This window comes from Monodelphis domestica, chromosome 1 (assembly GCF_027887165.1).
Source record: "Monodelphis domestica isolate mMonDom1 chromosome 1, mMonDom1.pri, whole genome shotgun sequence".
NCBI lineage: Eukaryota > Metazoa > Chordata > Mammalia > Didelphimorphia > Didelphidae > Monodelphis > Monodelphis domestica.
In genome coordinates, this window is record NC_077227.1 from 381233650 (window position 1) to 381254586 (window position 20937).

The 20937-nt window shown below is 35.1% G+C and overlaps 1 protein-coding gene across 9 annotated transcripts in view; it reads left to right on the forward strand.

Annotated features, from left to right (window-relative positions):
- CPEB4 (cytoplasmic polyadenylation element binding protein 4) overlaps positions 1-20937 on the forward strand; it is a 77865-nt gene that overhangs the window by 46758 nt on the left and 10170 nt on the right. For 4 of the 9 annotated variants that reach the window (XM_056811587.1, XM_056811588.1, XM_001370603.4 and 1 more), the window contains 3 exons: positions 13270-13293; positions 15848-16021; positions 20686-20775. In XM_056811587.1, the coding sequence (XP_056667565.1) occupies positions 13270-13293; positions 15848-16021; positions 20686-20775 (288 nt within the window). The remainder of the gene's footprint in view (positions 1-13269; positions 13294-15847; positions 16022-20685; positions 20776-20937) is intronic. The other 5 variants (XM_056811589.1, XM_007474028.3, XM_007474030.3 and 2 more) reach the window with 2 other exon arrangements.

Here is a 20937-nt window from a genome sequence, read left to right on the forward strand (position 1 = left end):
GGTGTTGGGGGAAATGCAGTTTTTAAAATAAGACTAACAGTACCTAAGAAATAAACAAAGATAAATATAATATAGAGTATTTTATAATAAGGACCTTTAACAGTCAGGAAGATTTCATGGAGTAAATTGTATTTGAATTGGATGTTAAAGGATGGGTAGAAATTAAACAAGGTAAATAAGTAATATATGTAAAGCACTTTAAAAACTCTTAAGGATTTCTATAAATGCTAGCTATTAAATTTTAGGATATTAGAAGAACATCCCAGACATAGGAAAAAGTAGAAGCAAAAACATGGGGGCACAGATCCCAATCTGGCAATTATCTCATATCTTTCTGTGAGCCTTCTCTCAGACTCTCCTTTACTTGCTTTCTTTTCCTTGCTCACCAAATTCTCTTTTTATACTTACTCCATTGGTTATGCAGAATGTACAAGATTTTTGGGAGGGAAGAGAAGACCTGATCTGGGATTTCATTGGCTTAGGGAACTCTCGATAAAGAAACTGAAAATAATTTATGTATCTAACATTTAGTTTACATTTTCTTATGTTAAAAACCACTAGCTTTTGGAGGACTGGAACTGGTTGTTTTATCTGCTTTGTGAAGTTCCTGACTTTGATTTGATGTTTAGTAAAATGATGGTAGCTAAAATATTAGTCCTAGTTTCTTGTCATTTCTTCTTTATGGACCATGACTTTCTAGTTCCATTAGTTGATTATAGATCTAGTTTCCTTTTGATTAGGAATTAAAAAAAACAAAGGTAATGTGACACAATGGATTTGTGTGTAAAAAGAAATTTAGGATTTGGGGATTCCTCTATTAGCTGTGTAACCTATTGGTAGAAAAGTAGGCTCTCTGTGCTTTTTGACAAAATAGGTGCTCAACATGTTGATTTTGAATTTCAACTTCAATTTTCTTATGAGTCACACTAGCTAATTTTTTTTTTTTAAACCCTTACCTTCTGTCTTGGAGTCAATACTGTGTATTGGCTCCAAGGCAGAAGAGTGGTAAGGGCTAGGCAATGGGGGTCAAGTGACTTGCCCAGGGTCACACAACTGGGAAGTGTCTGAGGCCAGATTTGAACCTAGGACCTCCCGTCTCTAGGCCTAGCTCTCAACACACTGAGCTACCCAGCTGCCCCCTCACACTAGCTAATTTTTAAGGCACCTTGAAGCCCTAAATTTCTTCGTGTCTCATGATGAAACACAGTTTTGTTGTAATTCACGGTGTCTAAAATGAGGAATATATATATAGAAAATCTTATTATCAAAAATCACTGCTTAATACTTACTGCTAAACACTCTAAGAAAACAACATGGTGTAGTGGATAGATTGCAGAACTTAAAGGCCAGAACAACTGGATTTGAATCCTGTTGTGCTGTTAAAATTATGTAACTTTATCAAGTCAAGTCACAGGCTCACAGAGCCCCCTCATCACAGTTTCCTCATCTGTAAAAATAGGGATAGTAATAGTTGTCCTATGTACCTCACAGGATTGTTGTGAGGCTCAAATAAAATAATATATGTAAAGAATTTTGTAAACTTTAAAGTGTTATATAAATATTACTGTTATTAAAAGTTCATGTAGATTTGTGATCTCATAACCCATTGAACATTAAATGTCAAGAAAGTAACATGCCTTTCCCTTCAAAATAATATGAGATAAATCGAAGTGATTAAACAATATTTAGGATTACTATGTGCCAGGCCCCTAAGATCTGGGAATGCAAACAAAGGCAAAACACTCCTTATACTCAAGGAGCTCATATTATAATAGAGGAGATAATATGTAAACTATGTACAATCAAGATATATACCAGATGAATTGGAGGTCATCTCCAAAGTAGGTCATTCAAGGGGATAAGGAAAGGCTTCTTGCAGAAGGAAGGGTTTTAGCTGCCAGGAAGCAGAGATGAGGATGGAGGGAACTCCAGTTTTGAAGGATAGTTGGTGAAAATACAGATGGTCAGGAAAGTGTCTTATCAAGGAATAGTAAAATGGCCAGCACTATTGGATCATAGAGTATGTGGAGAGAATAAAGTTTAAAAAGATTAGAAATATAGGAAAGGGTCAGTTTATGAAAGGATTTAAAACCCCAATAAGGTTTTATATTTGATCTTGGAGAGGTGATAGGAAGCCACTGGAGCTTACTCAGGGTAACTCTAAAAAGAAGAGTAATATGATTAGACTGATTTCTCCAAGTCTGTGCCAGCAGGGCACAAGCTCATTAAGGGCTTATAAAGTGGAGAACTTTAAGTATCAACCTGTATCTATAGTCCAGTCCACTGAAGATGAAGCAGTAAAAAGTACAGTGCTCTTTGCTAAAAGGTGGGCTACCAAGTAATCTGTTTTCTCATCTAAAGTTCACAACAGCCACTCATGATGACTTGAGTATTTGCTCTCTGTGTTGGAGGAAGTAATGCCTGCACTGATGAAATCAAAGATTCCCTGAAGTATTGAAGTAATTGTTTCATCATTCTTGTAATATTTCTAGATTTCACATATATGATTTCATATGATATCACATTTTTTAACACCAGATTGCATAGAATTGTTAACAATTCTTTGTTATTTAGAAGCTGAATATTACACTTGTATCATTGTCAAAGCATAAGCCTTCATTTTTTTTCATACTTGGCACATTTTGACCTTTCCCACTCAATGTTCTGGGAAACTTTGTAAGATACAGAGAAAGTACTTACCTGCATCAGTAGAAGGAGTTTCCTCACCTGGGAGTCTAAAAAAAGAAAAAAACCTAATGAAAGAAACCACAGGTATTGTTTCTATCTCTCTCTATAGTGCTATTTAATTACCACCTCTTATTACAAGAAGACAGTTTTAGAAAAAGCATTGGATTTTGAAATATATGACATGAGTTTGAATCCAGTCTGTGAAGATTCCAATCTCTGACATTAGGCATGTCATTTAATTCCAAAGTTTCCTTGGCCCATTCCAGTTTCTTCTTAGCAGAGTACTTGACACATGGTAGGTTTCTTAAAAAAATACTTAATGAGTGATTGTTTATCTGTAAAATCAGGATTATAAATACTTGCACTATCCACCTTACAGGATCGTGTGGGGATAAAATGAGGCAAAGTATTTCATTCTATAAATCAAGAATCACTAAGATCAATGGAAATTAGCTTTTGTTATATCTCATAGTGTCTATGTTTTATTTTGTAGTGGAGTTTTTAAACAAACCAGCTGATTATTTTCTATTAAAATATTTTCCCCTTGATACTGCTAGCTTTGGGGGGTACCTTGGCTTCCTATGCCACTCATCTTATGTTGGAAACACTTGACTTTCAAATGAAATAATAATGTTTGTAAAACTCTTAGTACAGGGCCTAGGACATAGGTTCTTAATAAATGTTTGCTCTCTTCTATCCTTTATTCTTGTAGTTCTAACATAGCTGTCCTAACATTTTTATGTTAGATTACGATACTTGTTTACCCTACCTAATCCTAACATTAGTTTCATGGTGAAGGGCTTGTTGACATGGGCTTTGGGTTTATAGGAGTTCATGTGATTTGGGGTTGAAAGGAACCATAGAAATCATTTTCAACAACATCATTTTCAATAGTTTCATCTTATAATCAACACTGATGCTATACAAAAAAGCTAGATCTTATATCATTAGTTTAATTTTATTTTTATAGCGATGTGATCATATGAGTCTTCCTGACTTCAAGTCTGGCCCCAAACATTTACTGGTTGTGTGACCCTGGGCAAGCCATATAACCATCTTGGCTTCACTTCCTCATCTGTAAAATGAGCTAAAGAAGGAAATAAGAAATTACTTCAGTATTTTTCCTAAGAAAACACCAAAAGGGGTCATAAAGAGTCAGATATCACTTTAGCATGACTGAACAACAATTTTTCATATTTATGTATCTTTATTATTTAAAAAACAAATTATAGCTAAGAACCTCAAAAACTCAGTGACCTATGATTCTTAGAACTTCTTTGAGCCTAAACATCCCCAATTAAGATGTGGTCATGCCCAATGCCATTTAATGCTAACCACCTTTGTAACTTTTTATCAGATCACATAACTGCCCTCTCTGCCTCAATTTCCTAAATTCATTGAATCCTCAGATACTATATGTATCTTAAAGGCTACCATCGTAAGCTTTAAGGGTAGTGTTGAGAATGTTGCTCTATGCTACATCAATAAAATCAGTTAGGGGAATGACCTGAGGAGCATTCCATAACATTGTTAGATAAATCTTAATATAAAATTACAAAAACCTACTCTTAGTACTATTATGGATGGTTAGGCACCCACATGTCACTATTATTATGGAATTTATATTATAAGAGATTATCTTTTTGTGGAACCATTTAATGTTTTATGTGGTTTTCCTGTATAAATTTTTATTGTCATGCAAATCACACTTTCATATTGGTCATTGTTGTAAGAGCACATTCATACATAACCAAAATTCCAAAATAAAACCACAGATACACTGATGTGAAAGACAACTACAACAGTTTTTTCTCTGGAAAGGAAAAAAAAAAGTTCATTCCCCATCATAAGTCTTTCAAGATTTTCCCAGATCATTGCATCCCCTCAGTTTCAAATACTTTGCCACCACAAAAAGAGCAGCTATAAATATTTTTGTATAAGTCAGTCCTTTCCCCCTTTTTTATTATCTCTTTGGGATACAGACCCAGTAGTGGCATTACCAAATTGAAGGGTATTTTTATAGCCCTTTGGGTATAGTTCCAAATTGCCCTCCATAATGATTGGATCAGTCCACAGCTCTACAAGCAATGCATTAGTGTTCCAATTTTGCCGCATGCTGTCCAACATTTTCCACTTTTATTTATTGCCATATTAGCTAATCTGATATGTGTGAGGTGATAGATACCTCAGTATTATTTTAATTTGCATTTCTCTAATCAAGATTGATTTAGAACATCTTTTCATATGATTATTGATGACTTTGATTTCTTTATCCAAAAATTGCTTGTTCATATCCTTTGACCATTTGTCAATTGAGGAATTTGCCTGTATGAATTGAACATAGCTTAACCTATATTGTTGACTATAACAGTAGATCTGCTTAAAGAGGAAGGGTTTCTTTTAGTTTGAGAAAAGCCATATAGGAATTATAAAGGCATAGATTAGTAGAAACTATATAGATTCTGAGGAAACCTAGAATTAATATTATTTGAGTCATAGAATTTTACATGAACTAGAGGTGTTGATGGTGTTTGTAGAATTTTGAATAGGGAAGGAGATGGGACCATGAATATTGTAGTTTGTGTTGCCCAGAGGCAATGAAAACAGAAGTAATATCTAGTCATCAAAGGGTTTTTAGGGAAACCAAAGAATTTATTCTGTTTGTAAGGTATTTTTGAGAAATTAATTCCAAGGTGATCCTCTTAATTTATAGCTGCTGTTCTCTAAATTTTTCCTTAGATTCTAAGTCTTTCAAGCTTCATTTTAAGCTCAATTCTTTTGTTTAATGAAAATATGGAATAGTCGGTGTTCTTTTCATGTATTGATTTGGGGGGGGGGGAGGCTGAAGGGGTAAAGTTTTTTTCTATAACATTTGAAAAAGCTGAAGTGCATCCAAATGGAAGCAGTCAAGATGTTGAAGGAGCTCAAAACAATACCATTAGAAGAACAGTTGAAAGAATTAGGAATATTCAGCTCCTTGAGAGGAAGGACCTCGCAGAGTGCCTGGCACAAAGTAGGCATTAAATAAGTGCCTCTTGATTGATGTTTAGCCAGGAAAAGAGAAGGTGGGCTACCTTCAAGTAATTAAAAGATTGTCATGTGGAAGACTTATTATATTTGTTCTGCTTGGCTCCAGAGGGCAGAAGCTAGAAGCAATCAGTATTAAGTTGTCAAGAAGCAGATTTAGGTCTTGAGATAATAAGAAAAACTTCCTAATATTAATTATTCAAAAGTGCTATAGGCCACTTCTGGATTCTCCTTCACTAAAGGTCTTCAAAGAAAGACTTGATATGATCACTTATTATGGATATTATAGATGGGGTTCTTGCACATATATGGATCAGACTACTTGGTCTCTGAGATTCAATGATGTGATTTAGTTTCTATTTCTTGCATTGTAATTTATAGCCTTCAGCAGCTTATGTTGTATGCTAGGTTTAAATATGAGCACATAAAAGATATCAAAGTACTTTTTTCTCTCTCATGGACTTAATCATTAGTTTCCAAGCAAATGACCATCATATGGAAACAATTAAAGGCAGTGTTGGGCATGTTGCTATACAGTGCAGGTATCATTCCACTTGTTTCTGTGTTGTTTTGAAAAAAGAATATTGAAGAACAAGTCGAATATGATTTATTGCATGGATGAGTTTTTTCCCTTTGCTTTTAGCTACATAAGAACTTTAAACTTTCCAGGTATTTTCAAATATCTTTTTGTATTTCTGTGAGAGATGATTAGTATAGGTCCAGTGGATAGGATGATGGGCTTGGAGACATTACTGGGTTCAAATGTGACCTCAGACACTTCCTAGCTGTGTGACCCTGGGCAAATCACTTAAACTAGCTCTAAGAGCTAGGCAACTGAGTTTAAGTGATTAATTGATACTGTGTATCAATGTATAAGATTAATTGATACTGTGTATCAATTCCAAGATCGAAGGTAAGAGTTTCTTTTTAAAAATTATGTAAGTAAAATTAGCCAACTGTGAGACTTAGCATTTTGAAAGTGATTCTGTATACATTTAAATTCACCAAATGTTTACTAAAAGTTCTATATTTAAACTGTGCTGGGCACTGAGGTTACAAAGATACAAACTGATGAAGCTTCTGCTCTGAAGGACCTCACAGTCTAATGGAAGCATATTAAATTTATACGAGTAAGTGGAGTAGAACAGAATCTGATTTTGTCAAGGGAGAGAATCAAGCTGTCCCCAGTTAAATTTGAAGAAGGAACATACCTCTTTCAGCTGGACATGATCATAGAGAAGGTGGTACTGTAAAGTCTTAAAGGAAAAGGATTTCAAGAACCTAAAAAAACCCCAGACTACTATAAAGTGTTTACAACTCTTTCATGCTATGGAGATTCAGGTCAAACATAACTCAGGTAAAGCTTCTTCCAACTCTGATTCTATAGAATGTGTTTGGCTAATCTCAGTGGGTCTGGTTTGGACCTCACTAAGGAATCTGGCTTTTATCTTGCCCTAGAGAGAAATTACATAATGCCTTTGTGAAGTTGGGAATACTTTTTGAAGTAATACCAGGTAATACCAGAAGGACCAGAATGAAATGAACTTTTTTTTGCATAGTATATTTTATATAGTATTGCCTTGAAGGTATAAGATTTCTTTCTACCTCTGTGCAAAAGCAATCATTCTTAGTTGTGTGTGGGGGGGGGGCATTTTGTTGTTTTTCTGTTTAGTTTCCTCTACAAAATTGACTGTTATATAAAATCTTATTCAGAACTTTTTAAAGCATTGAGTAAATATATTTGTTGCTGTGAGAAAATTAATAATATCACTTTAAGGTTAAGCATTAAATTGTATTTCATTACATGAAATGGGTTAATTATGTCAAAGCATGGGTTAGAAACTTATTGGAAAAAGTCCATTCAAAACCAGGATAATTTCAACCAACAGGAACTTATTGAGCCTGTTTTGGTTCTGATGTTCTAAAGCAGAGGTTCCTAATCTTTTTTTACTGTTATGAACTTATTAAAATTTTCTGGAATTTTAATCTTAATTTTATAATTATTTATTAAATAACAAAAAGTGGGTTAGAGAAAAAGATAAAAAGCATGAGCTATGTGACTGGCCATCTACTCCATGAACAGGCTGAGCCAGACCAGAGCCAGATTTCATTCTCCTGAGCATCAGGTTCCAGAAAAAAAGGAGCCAGCTTCCTTGTCTCCTTGATCTTTGTGATGTTCCTTTCCAGAGCCTCTCTGATTGAAAGACCCAGATCTCCATCAGGAAAAGAATCTGGTTTTCTGGACACCAGTAGTTTCTCTTCCCTCTCTTGCCCAACATAATAGGAACAAACTGACTGACTTCATTACATAAGAGAATCCGTGTTAACAAATAAAACAAAGAATTGGTTTTCAATCTGCCCATCCTTAACACAGACAAAAGAACTAGACAAAAAGAGAAGTATGTTTTGGGAGGGGCCCCAAAACGGGTACAAATTATTATTAATTTTCCACAGATCCCTTTGGCAAGTAGGTGAAACCTATGGACCCCTTCTCAGAATTGTGTTTTTAAATGTATAAAATATATAAATTTACAAAGGGAATCAATTATATTAAATTTAGTTAAAAATATACATATCTTAAAACCAAGTTGGCAAATCCCATGTTAAGAACCCCTGCTTTTGAGTTAAATGTAAAGATCAAAAATGATCTTTGCCCTCAAAGATCTTGTAACCTAATCATAAGAGATAGAGTGGACAGAATATATTATATGCCAGTGATGGCAAACCTATGGCATGGGTGCCAAAGTTGGCACACAGAGCACTCTCTGTGGGTCTCTTCCCCCCTCTTCCTTACTATAATTATATTTACTTGACCACACCAAGGCAGAGGGCCTTGGATGGAACTGCTCCCCTCCCCCACTCCACTGTGTCTAATGGCATTTTTTCACATTCCCCGCTCCTCTGCCCAGCAGTCAATGGGAGTGTACAGTGGGTAAGGTTGGGCAGCTTGCAGGCCTCAGAGGGCCTCAGAGCTGGAGGGGAGGGGAGTGCTGGGGCCACTCCCCTCCCCCTCTCTACATGCTGAGAGTGATCCTTACTTCATCTTCCCCTCTGCCCAGCAGCCTGATGGGAATGCTTCCTCCCTCCCCTGTGTGGGGTAATGGGGGAGGGGATGGGCATGCCCAACATTCAGTGAGGGGAAGGGCACAGCACAAGGTCTCTGGGCACGGTGGGCACAGCACTTGGTCTGGGGGGTGGGGGCAGGGATTAGCACTCCCTCTTGAAAAGATTTGCCATCACTGATATATGCGATGGTAATTATTACTCCAAAGTTTAATTCTATGATCTCTCAAACAAGTAGAGCTTTACTAATTATTTTATGTCTTACCTTTATTGATGACACTTTGGTATGATTTGCTCATGAAACATCAGAGCAGTAAACTAATAGATTTATACTTCATTTGAAGCCAAGTACATGAATCCAAACATTTAAACATATAATATAGGTGCATTATGAGCCCACTTAATTAGATGTTTGCTTTATGAAAGGATTCAACATTAGGTACCTTTAAATAATGAGCTTCATTTGGACATTTTCTGTAAAATAATTGCTTTTATTTTCAAGGAATTCAGTGTATCTTTGGTCATGCTGTTTTTTAAAATGACATTGTGTCTCATTTGTCTTTTCTTTCCATATTTGTAGTTTTGTTCTGTAATTAATTGGCATCTCTGACTTTCTAGTTAGTCACTTTCTTTTCCTAAGATAGAATGGCATAATGGACAAAGCACTGAACTTGATGTCAGAAGGTTTTTATCTCTTCTCTGCCACTTCTAAGCAGTGGAACTTTAGGTAAATGATTTCTCTGGGCCTCAGTTTATTATTTATTCAATATAAATTGAAATTTGTAAAATGAAAGAGTAGCAGGTAATCTGTCTCAGCTCCCAAGTTCAAATCTATAATTTTATTTACTTGACCACACCAATGTTTTTGCATCCTTCTTGAAGAGTGATTTCTTTGGACTATTTTAGTGAAAGTTCTTTTTGCTCTTCACATTTAAGAAGAATCTTTGTACTAGAATTTCTACCTTTGTCTACTTTGATTGGAGGCAGGGAAAGGGAGAGGGCTGAGGTGAAGAGTAGGTATCATAGCCTGAATATGTTCACAACTCTTCCCACTCCATCTTCCATTTAGCTGTCAAAGGTTTCTCTCCCTCTCCCTCTTGTCTCTCATTGCCCCCCCCTCTCCCTCTCCTTCTCCTTCTCCCTCTCCCCCTTTCCCAAGTTTAGTTTGTGTACTGTAGTAATATATGAATCAGAAAAATTTTTGTAAATTAAATTAGCTATATAAAACCTAATAGCAAAGTACTGATTATGAAAGTGATCGATTTATCATCCTTATATTTCTTTATTTTTACTTTCCTTTAATAAGCAATTAAAGAGAAAACAAACACACACTACTCCTCCACTCCCCCCCCCCCCCCAACAATTAAGTACACTCTAGAGGCTCTCTATCACTTCCAGGATCAAATATAAAATCCTCTGTTTTTTATTTTATTTTCTTTTTTTTTTCTTTTTTAACATTATTTTATTTGGTCATTTCCATACATTATTCATTGGAAACAAAGATCATTTTCTTTTCTTCCCTCCCCCCCTCCCACCACCTTTCCCATAGCTGACGTGCGATTTCCCTGGGTATCACATGTGTTCTTGATTGGAACCCATTTCCATGTTGTTGGTATCTGCATTAGAGTGTTCATTTAGAGTCTCTCCTCAGTCATATCCCCTCAACCCCTGTAGTCAAGCAGTTGCTTTTCATTGGTGTTTTTACTCCCACAGTTTATCTTCTGCTTGTGGATAGTGTTTTTTAGATCCCTGCAGATTGTTCAGGGACGTTGCATTGACACCAATGGAGAAGTCCATTACCTTCTATTGTACCACAGTGTATCCGTCTCTGTGTACAATAAAATACTCTGTTTTTTAAAGGCCTTCATAATTTGACTGCTTTCTACCTTTTGAGTCTTTTTATATTTTATACATATCACGTATTCTATGATCCAATGACACTGGCCTCCTTCTTATTATTTAGTTATTTCAGTTATGTCTGACTTTTCATGACCCAATTGGAGATTTTCCTGGTTTCTCATTTCCTTCTCCATCTCATTTTACAGATGAGTAAACTGAGGCAGATAGGGTTGAGTGACTTGTGCAGAGTCAGGGTCACACAGATTTGAACTCAGGAAGATGAATCTTCCCATCTTATCCACTATACTACCTAGCTGCCTTTGCTGTTTGTCAAACAACATGCTCTATCTCCCAAATCCAGGCATTTTCTCTGGCTCTCCTAGTGTCTGAAATATTTTCCCTCCTCATCTCTCACTTCCTACTTCAAGTCCTAGCTGAGGGCTCAAATTCTAAAGATAGCCTTCCTGATCCCCCTTAATTCTAGTGCCTTCCATCTGTTGATTATTTCCATTTTATCCCATATAGAGTTTGTTGTCCAGAGTTGTTTGCATATTGTTTCCTCCATTAGACTGTGAGCTTCTTGATAGCAGGGATTGTCTTTTGCCTTTCTTTGTATCCCTTAGCACAATGCTTGGCCATAGTAGGGACCAAATATATATTTATTGACTGACTACAAAATAATTCATAACAAAACTTAATTTGAGATTTTTTTTTGGTATTTATTTTGTGGTGATGTCCTGTTTGTCAGCAAATTGCCAATTATCACTAGATAATTTTATAAGCAATAGAATAGAAAGTATCAATTCTTAAGCATGATATAAATTCATATTAAATATCAGGCATTGTTATTGCCAAAATCAAATTGCTTGACTAAGAGGAAGAATTTTTTCTACTATCGGTACTTTTCTTGAGCAGAATTTTTCAGATGACATTTAACAAGAATACTTCCTCCCCCAAAAAATAGTTTTTCAAAGCAAATAAGTACTTAATAGGATACAAGTATGTCATCAGCCTTTCTATTTGCTTGACTGGCATTACTTCCTGTTAGAGAAGAAACACTTGACAGTCATGAGTTTGGAATGAATGATTATTTTTGAAAAAAAATTATTGCCAGACATTTCATAAACATTATCTTTTTGGATTAAATTGAGATAGGCAAAATAGGGCAAAGCTAAATATTATGATGCATAATAAAGTGGCAGAATTTAACTCCAATTTTTAATCTAGTAACTTATGTAGTTTTACTAATTTTTTTTATGGAGTTCAAAAGTTTAATATTAGTTTATACTTTACTCTCTATAGAAATGATCTTCCTGGTGTTGTATTTATCTTCAAATTTAACCTTTTGGGTCACATTTTATTTTAACTTGTTTGAACTATTTCTTTTATTGACAATGGTTCTGCTGATAAAACAAAATAAAACAAAACAAAACAAAACCCAGCATCATCTTTCCATGGGAGAAAATGAATTTTATCATGAGTGATATTTTTATCTTTCGTTGTCTTGGTACCTCCTAGTACCTTTTAAGATTATCTTATTTGATATTATTTACTAGCTACCTGGAAATAAAAACCTGTCTATTGTTTATATGGACATAGCCAAAGTCTGAGAATGTAGTTCCTAAATATTCTTAAATAACATTCCTACATTCCCAGACTTGCCCTGTTGCCCGAATGAATTAAAGGTCTTGCCACTACCAATGGTAAAAGCTGCCTCATGCTCTGAGGTACACTGGAAAAGTTTCATGGTGGTTGTTGGAAGTAGATTAAATTGTAGTGTTGTTTGCCAGTACTATCAGTGTTTTAGGTAAGATATCAAAGAGAAAAGCAATCTCCCCCTTCCAAAAAATATAGTTATCACATAGTGCAATGGGCCATCTTGGGAGACTATTTCCTCCAACCCCCATCTTTTTCAAAATCTTTAAACAAAGGTTAAATTCTTACCCCCCCCCCCCAATAACTTGTAGAAGGACTCATAGATATTAATTCTATTATATAGGATCTGCTTATCTGTTTCTGGCCAACTTGCTTTGCAAGTCTTTTTGAGATAAAATTTAAAACTTTGAAACTTACTCGATTCTAGTTATGTATGGTTGTAGGCTTGATGAAGCATAAAATTTCAAACTACTGCATAAAACTAAATTTGGAGATGGTTTGAGCATTGGCGTTATCAGTATTGTCTTCCCATTAGTCACCTGAAAGCTAGTTATGGTTACATATTAAAATTGCTGAGTATCTGTCATAACAGTAAATATGAATAAAGTATTATAGTATCACTAAATTGCTGGTAAGCAGGGAACTGTGGCTAATGAAAGATCAGTATTAAGAATACATTTAATTCTAACATGGATATCTGATTATCATAGCAGAGAATGCTGAAGACATGCTGACTTTTTTTTTTTTAACATGTGTTAGAGCCTTTTGGGGGTAGGGGATTAGAGTGGTGTGACTTTGTTGTTTAAAAAAATGTTTATTTAAAAAAATAATGCCTAAATTTGCATTTTAATGTTCAAAATGATTCAAGATACTGCAGCCAAGGAGTGAGAAATACGGTCAAACTTATGGCAATTTCAGAAGTCATGAGATGAAACCACACTTGAAACTTATAACAATGTTTGAAAGGTTGTTTTTTTTTTCTCATTTGACATGCAGCAAGGACATATGGGCGAAGGCGAGGTAACATTACAATTTTTAACTTTCTAATGTTTAAGTTGTATGACAAATCACTAAATTTACATAATTCCTAGAAATCTATAAATAAAGGGAAACAATTTTGATCTAAGTGTAGTTTGTGTACTGTAGAAATATATGAGACAGAACATTTTTTGTAAATTAACTTAACTATATAAAACTGAATAGCAAAGTACTGATTATAAAAGTGATTGATTTATTATCCTTATATTTCTTTATTTTTACTTTCCTTTAATCAGCAATTAAAGGGAAAATAAACTTAATCTTTAATATAGTAAGTTTTTAACAGCTCAAAGCTGTTTACTTTCAGAGAGAAAAACAGTATATTCAATGACACTTTTTCTAAAAGAACATAGTGATTAGATTTTTTAAAACTGTGCATTGAAATCCTAAAAGGACATTGAGATATTTCAGTAAATTTCATCTTGCTGTCAGATAATACTGTTAAATGTTAAACTGCTAGTTCTCCAAATATATGTGTATGTTTAAATTTAATCTGCATTATTAATTTTTCCATTGTCTTAAGTCTAGAAGTCAACAAAAACAGTAAATCAGTCCCTGATTTGTAATGTGTTTGGCAATTTCCGAAGTGCAAATGCTCATGCTGAAAATTTAACAGTAGGCTTTTGAAGCAGCTCCAATACTCCACTGGCCATACTCTGAACTCTGTTATATCTTAGGTTCAATCTTTTCTTGCCTTCTACTCCTCTGCATGAGTTGATGTGCAAAGTATCTAAAACCTATGCTACAAAATGGAAATTAATATCATCCTTGTCATACAATGTCTGAAATATATGAAAAGATGTTCTCCAGTACTGTTATAGTTGATTCAATATGCAATTTCATAAATTGGTGCACGCGTGCCTTTCTTGTTTTGTTTGTTTTTTGAGACTAGGTCTCCCTGTCTGGCCCAGGCAGGAAGTACAGCCTGAACTCATTGACCTGGTCATATTACTAATTAGCATGGGAGTTTTGACCCAGTTCTGACCTAAGGCCTTTCCTTACGCAGTCTGATGACCCCCTCTTTCAGAGGGCTTACCATATTCATGCCATGGTTAGTGGGGACACCCCAATTGCCTTTAGCCCATTGCCCCTCAAACTTCTGAGCTCCAGTGATCCACTACTCTTATCTAGTAACCAGGATTATAGGTGTATGCCACCATGCCCAGCCCAATTAATTATTTTTTAAAATACTTTTTTATCCTTTCATAATCCTTGGTTTCTAAAATAAGAGCTGAACAAATTATTCTTGAACTATGAAGTAAATCTCAGACTTGAATACTGCTATGTTAGCATTTGAAAAATATCCAGAAATATCAGTAAATTAACAAATTTAAAGAAATTTTTCTTGGAAGAATTGAAGTGACTATGCTGATATTTGTTATCTCTAATTTGGATTTTTAATATGGCATTAAATAATTAGTTTAATTGTGTGAACATATAAAAGGACCAAAAAACACTGGGAATTACTAAAAGAAAGTGGTAGTTATTTGATACATAAATATCTCTAGAGAGCAGGTTTTATGTGATAGATTGTTAACAAGGATTCACATACAATATAAATTTACACATAGGAAATTAAAAGGAAAACAACATTTGTTGCAAAAGGACAATGGGACATTTCAACAATGAGAGCATGCTTGTGGCAATACTAGGAATAGTCCATCAATAAATTTATTATATAACCCCTAACAGTATTCTGCCAGAGTTACTAGTGACAAATACAAAGCTTGACTGTAGTTATTTGTAATGTATCTTGCTTTTTCTATTTCAGCACTTTTAATTTGTGGTTAAATGTTTTGCTTGACTTTTAAGTGAATATTACAGATGTTAGACATTGCTTTTGCCAATTTCACATATATGTTCCAAAAGATGTAATTTTCAGACAATAAATTTAATATTCACATTTATAATTAAATTTTTTATTAAAAAAACAGTTAAATAATTTAGCTCAGAAGCCTTTCCTTTAGTGCTGTCTAGAGAATCTTAATTTGGTGAGGCCAGACCCAGTAAAATTTAGATCTTCCTCAAAGATTATATCCCATTAAGGTAAATTAAAATAGATACTTTATCTGAATAATTGACTTGCTGTTCATTTTTTAAAAATTTTTTGATATTGAGTATATTTTTAAAAAATGTGATAGATCTCTGAAGAACTTCATCAGATCAAGGTTCTAATTGTTCAGTGATGGACTTAAGAGGCACATCTGTGTTGGCAATATCTGTGGAGTTCTGGCAACGTAGTAACCATTTAGTGCCAGCCACTCACAAAAAGGTGCCCTTCTTATTTTGTTTTAACCCAGCTGGAGTTTCTGGTTGCTAGAGAAATATTTCAGTAGCCTAATATATAACTCTGCATTTCCTTTCTTAAAGAATTAACAATGTAAGGTGATAGAAATTTGAGCACATCTAAGCAGTTTTATTTTCTGACCAACAAGTATGAGAACAGTAGTTTTGTCTAATTAGGACTTTTAATATGGTTTATATGTGGGGCCCTGGATACTTTTTCTGTTAGCATCTTTCATGTTCTCTCTTCCAGGCCAATCTTCACTGTTTCCAATGGAAGATGGGTTTTTGGATGATGGACGTGGGGATCAGCCCCTACATAGTGGCTTAGGGTCACCTCACTGCTTCACTCATCAAAATGGGGAAAGAGTGGAACGATATTCCCGCAAGGTTTTTGTGGGTGGATTGCCTCCTGACATTGATGAAGGTATGTTTAGAAATGGTGGTCAGTAGCATAGGTCTGCCCAAATTAGTATCTATAATTGTTTTTATATTGAATCAGTGCACAAAAAGAAAATTGCAGCTGTTCAGGTTATTTTTGGTCTACCTTACTGTAGGTAGATATGTATGTGCCCCTCAAAATGAAATATAATAACTAACATTTACATATAGTGCTTTCTAAAAAATAGTCAATAAATATTAAGTGCCTACTATGTGCCAGGCACTATACTAAGGATACAAAGAAAAGCAAAAGACAATCCCTGCCCTAGAGGAGCTAACAGTTATGTCCCAACAAGCTATATATAGGATAAATAGGAAATAATGAATATAGGAAAGAAAAGAGAATTAAATAAGCATATAGTGGCTACTATATCTCATTTGGTCCTTTTAACAGTCCTGCAAGGTAGGCACTCATCCCTATTTTATAGTTGAGGAAACTGAGGCAAGCAGGTTAAGTGACTTGCCCAAAGTCACATAGCTAGTAAGTATTGGAGACCAGATTTGAATTTAGATCTTCCTAAAACCAGGCCCAGCACTCTATAAACTATGCCACCTAGCTGCCTTTAAACACTAACTTTAAGAGAGATTGGGAAAGATTTCTTATAAAAGGTGAGATTGAAGGAAATCAGGAAAACCAGGTGAAGGATAGTTGTAATGGCTAAGGATCAAGATGTTTGGAGGAGAGTAGGGCCATAATGAAAGTAATAATCTGGGAAAATAGGGTAGAGGGTAGAGTAAACCTTTCAGTAAGAATGGAATGTAAGGTGGAATGGACTTTATAATTAGGATGACAAATAAGTTTAGGATGAGTGAAGCTTAAGGGAAAATGGAATGAAAGAAAATTGGACAAAGGAATTTTAGAGTTAAAAGTGAAAGGTAGAACACTAGAAACCATAAGATCTTAGGTGATAACCATTTCTTTGTATGACTGAGGTGTGGTGAAGTTATTCATATCTCATGAGCTGAAGAAGTTGATGGAATTGGAAGGAAGCTATTTGAACGCCATATGTAAATTTAAGACTCTAATCATAAATGGAGAGTTTGGAGTTGAAGGAAAGAACCAGTTTCTGCATGGCAACAATTATTGGAGGACTGATAGATACAACCATTACGAACATATATATCTATTGACTGAACTGCAAAAGAGGTTTGCTCAGTGACAGGAATAAGAACAGACTCCACAAATATGAGTGAAGAATACAAAGTATATTCCTCCCTTGGTCCAGTATGTTTGAATGAGAAGAAGGTATATCGAGTACTACAGAGTGTTGCCAGGAATACAGTCCTTGGAGGGAAGGGAGCAGGTTTTCATGGTTGCAAGGAAATATGGAAGGAACTGGAGAGAAAGAGGTCCAAGGTGAAGGACATTTTGTTAACAACAGAATAGACTTCTCAGAAGGCAGAGTCGAAGGGGAGGGTAAAATGGGATAGGGATATAAGAAGGATGAGGCTGACATAAATGAGTATGAGGAAGCAATTAGTGGGTAACTGTGGAAGGGTCTGAATTTGAATTATACTTTGCTGCTCTGCAGACTCTCAGTTTAACCTTTTTTCTTTTTCTTGGAACATAGGAGTACGTTGAGTATTCAGCCTTAATATCAGGCCTGTGTCTTTCCATTACCATTTTGATCAGGGTACATAGTTCTATGTGGTTAATTCAGATGTGGATTGGGAGCAGGATGTTGGGTGCCAGCTAAAATGGGGCATTGTTCTAATCAAAAGTGTAGAGAGTAGTAGACAACATTTCCCAAGGTTTTAATGATTTTAAACAAAATTCCAGCAATGTCTATCTTTTTTTTGTGCTTCATTTCTAATCATGGAATTTGTCCTTCCCTCTTCCTTCATATTGCCATTGTTTAGAGTATTGATAGTGGACTACATGCAATGTAGGGAACCCTGCCATTGTTGCTGAGAGAAATAATGTCCCTAAGCTCATATCTTTAGAGGGCATAGAAATAGAGGTGGATGAAGTGTAAACCCAACCTAACTCCCTAGCCTTTTATTTTTTTTAACTTTGTTCTAAGTAAATATCTGCTGCAGTTGAATTAACCTACCGATCATATACATTTTTACCTCATGACTTTTCTGTTATTCCCCTCTGACTACACTGCTCTCCTCCTCTCTTCTTTGCTTATTTAAATTCTACCCTTCCATGACAGCCTAGCTAGCCTAAGTCTCATATGTTCCCTGAAATTTCACCTGACAATCCAAGCTACAAGGGTCCCTTTCCCTGTCTGAACTCGAACCACTTGTTTGGCATTTAAAATTTCCTATCTGCTACTGTTAGCTTTTTATGTATGACTCTTTTTCTCCTAATTAACTTGTTAGTTCCTTGAATTCAATTGTTTTAAGTCTTTTTCTACTGCTTATCTGTAGTACAGTGTATTACACAGAGAGGAGGTACACAGTAGATTGTGTCAGTTGGTTGAAAATCTGTAATGAGTGTAGCTGCTGAAGATGTCCGATGAATGTATTATATTATTTCAGTTAGGTTTTCAATGGAAATAGAATAATTAACAAATTGTATTAATTGATTTTTTTTTTTAGAGCCCTTCCCTTCTGTCTTGGAGTCAATACACTGTGTATTGGCTAGGCAATGGGGGTCAAGGGACTTGCCCAGGGTCACACAGCTGGGAAGTGTCTGAGGCCAGATTTGAACCTAGCACCTCCTGTCTCTAGGCCTGACTCTCAATCCACTGAGCCACCCAGCTGCCCCCAATTAAATTTTAAAATGAGAAATCTTCCAGATTTAGATTAGATTTGTAGAATCTTAAAGCATTTATTAAGCACTTACAGTGTGCCAAGTACTGACAGTACAGTCATAAGCAAGCAAAATAGTTCTTACCCTAAAAGAGTTTGCATTCAAATTGGAAAATGCAGCATGTAAGAACTGAAAGGAAGGGAGAGGGACATCTATATATACAAAAGTGTCATATGAAGGCTTGTTCCTAGAATGGATGAGGCAAAAAGCTCACCATTTAGAGCTGGGGGACCTTTGGGTGGATGGGTGGAATCCAATGCTTGGGGAAGATGAAGAAGATGGCTGGAATTCTGACAGTATGATAAGGAGATGGCTGGGAACAAGTTAGTGGACATTTATTATGTCATACTTCTAAGAATCATAAAACCTTTAGCTATGGAAGAAACCTCAGCAGCAACTGTTCCAAACTTCTACCCTAATTATGTATCACACCATGGGTTTCCATGAGACTATTTGATTTAACAAAGCTCTATTACATGTTTACTTTGTCCAAGGCACTGTGCTAGACATTGGAATACAGCATGAAAAATGACATGTGTTACTTTTAACTACTTTACAGTTCAATAGGAGAATAAAGTTATTCACAAATGACTGTAATATAAGACTAGAAAAGTCAATAAACATTAAGTACCTACTCTATGAAATAGTAGGATGGAGCAATCACTTTCAGCTGAGAGAATCCGGGAAGACCTCATAGAGAAGAATGGCAAAAGCCTTGAAGGAAGAGAACTTCAGTAAACATATCATAGGATCATAAAATACAGAGCTGGAAGGGACCTTAAAGTCCTTTGTGGAAAGAGTACTTTCCAGAAATGGCAACCTGTGCAAATGTATAGGATGTAGTGACACTATCAATACAAAAAAAAGGGGAAGAGTTAATGATCCAGTGTGGTTGGAATATAGAACATGGAGGGCAACGGCATGAAATAAAATCAGAAAGGAACATAGGAACCAAATTGTGGAAAGCTTTGTATTCTATAAAGCAGTGTGTAGCTACTAAAGGTTTTTTAAGATGATAGTGCTATGATCAGACTTGTATATTATATTCTTTGAATTTGGTTTGTAAATTTAAAATGAAATCGAAATAATTAGTATATCTTAAAAATCAGAAACTTTCAAAGTTCATTTCAAAATTTTAGAGTTGAAAATGCTTTCTCTAAGCTTGTATATGTTCTGTACCCATATAGGACGTCAGTAAATAATTTTCATGTTGCTGTTTTTTGCATTTGTCTAAGGGTCAAGCTTGGATGATGTGAATAAGGGTGGAAGCTGAATTAAGCATAAGTGAATATTATAATATTATTTTGTCTTTTGCCATCTTTCTCAATGTGTTGACAACTCAGTATCAATCTACGACAAATAGAAGAATCGCTTAAAATAAAATAGCAACACAATGTCGGCACAGTAATTTTGCTCTGAAATCAAGTAAACAAAAATCCATTTTGTTAACTTTTTAAAAAACTTTTACCTTCTGTCTTAGTTCATAACAGTGACAAGTCCTAGACAATCAGGGCTAAGTGACTTGTCTAGGGTCACACAGGTAGAAAGTGACAGGTCCTCCTGACTCCAGGCCTGGTACTCTCTCCCCTATTTTATTAACTTTTGAAAGGGATAAAACCACAAGCTTCATATTTTGAATATTCTCCCTTCATATTTGGGGTACCCTCCTCCCCTCTCACCACTCACAAATGCTCTTTGTTCTCTTTCTATATTACTATCCATTCTTTCTGAACTTAACCATGGAAGTTATTCATTCCATCAACTGGCTAACTCTTCAAATATATAACATGGCATAAATGTGCACCAATCAAAATATTTGTTAAAAATTATTTGAAAACTTTATCAGAGGTTTAAAAATTCTCACATTTCCTTGTTTTGCTTTTGATTAGATGAAATCACAGCCAGTTTTCGCCGTTTTGGCCCTTTGATTGTGGACTGGCCTCATAAAGCAGAAAGCAAATCCTACTTTCCTCCTAAAGGTATTTTTCAAGTTTTGAAATACTGTATATACTATATATTTCTTGGTTTCTAAAAGAATAGTTTTAACTATCAGAATTATTATAAATACTTCACTTTTTAGAATTCACATTTTTATACTACTTTAAGAATTATAAAAGTTTTTTTCTCACAATAACCATAAG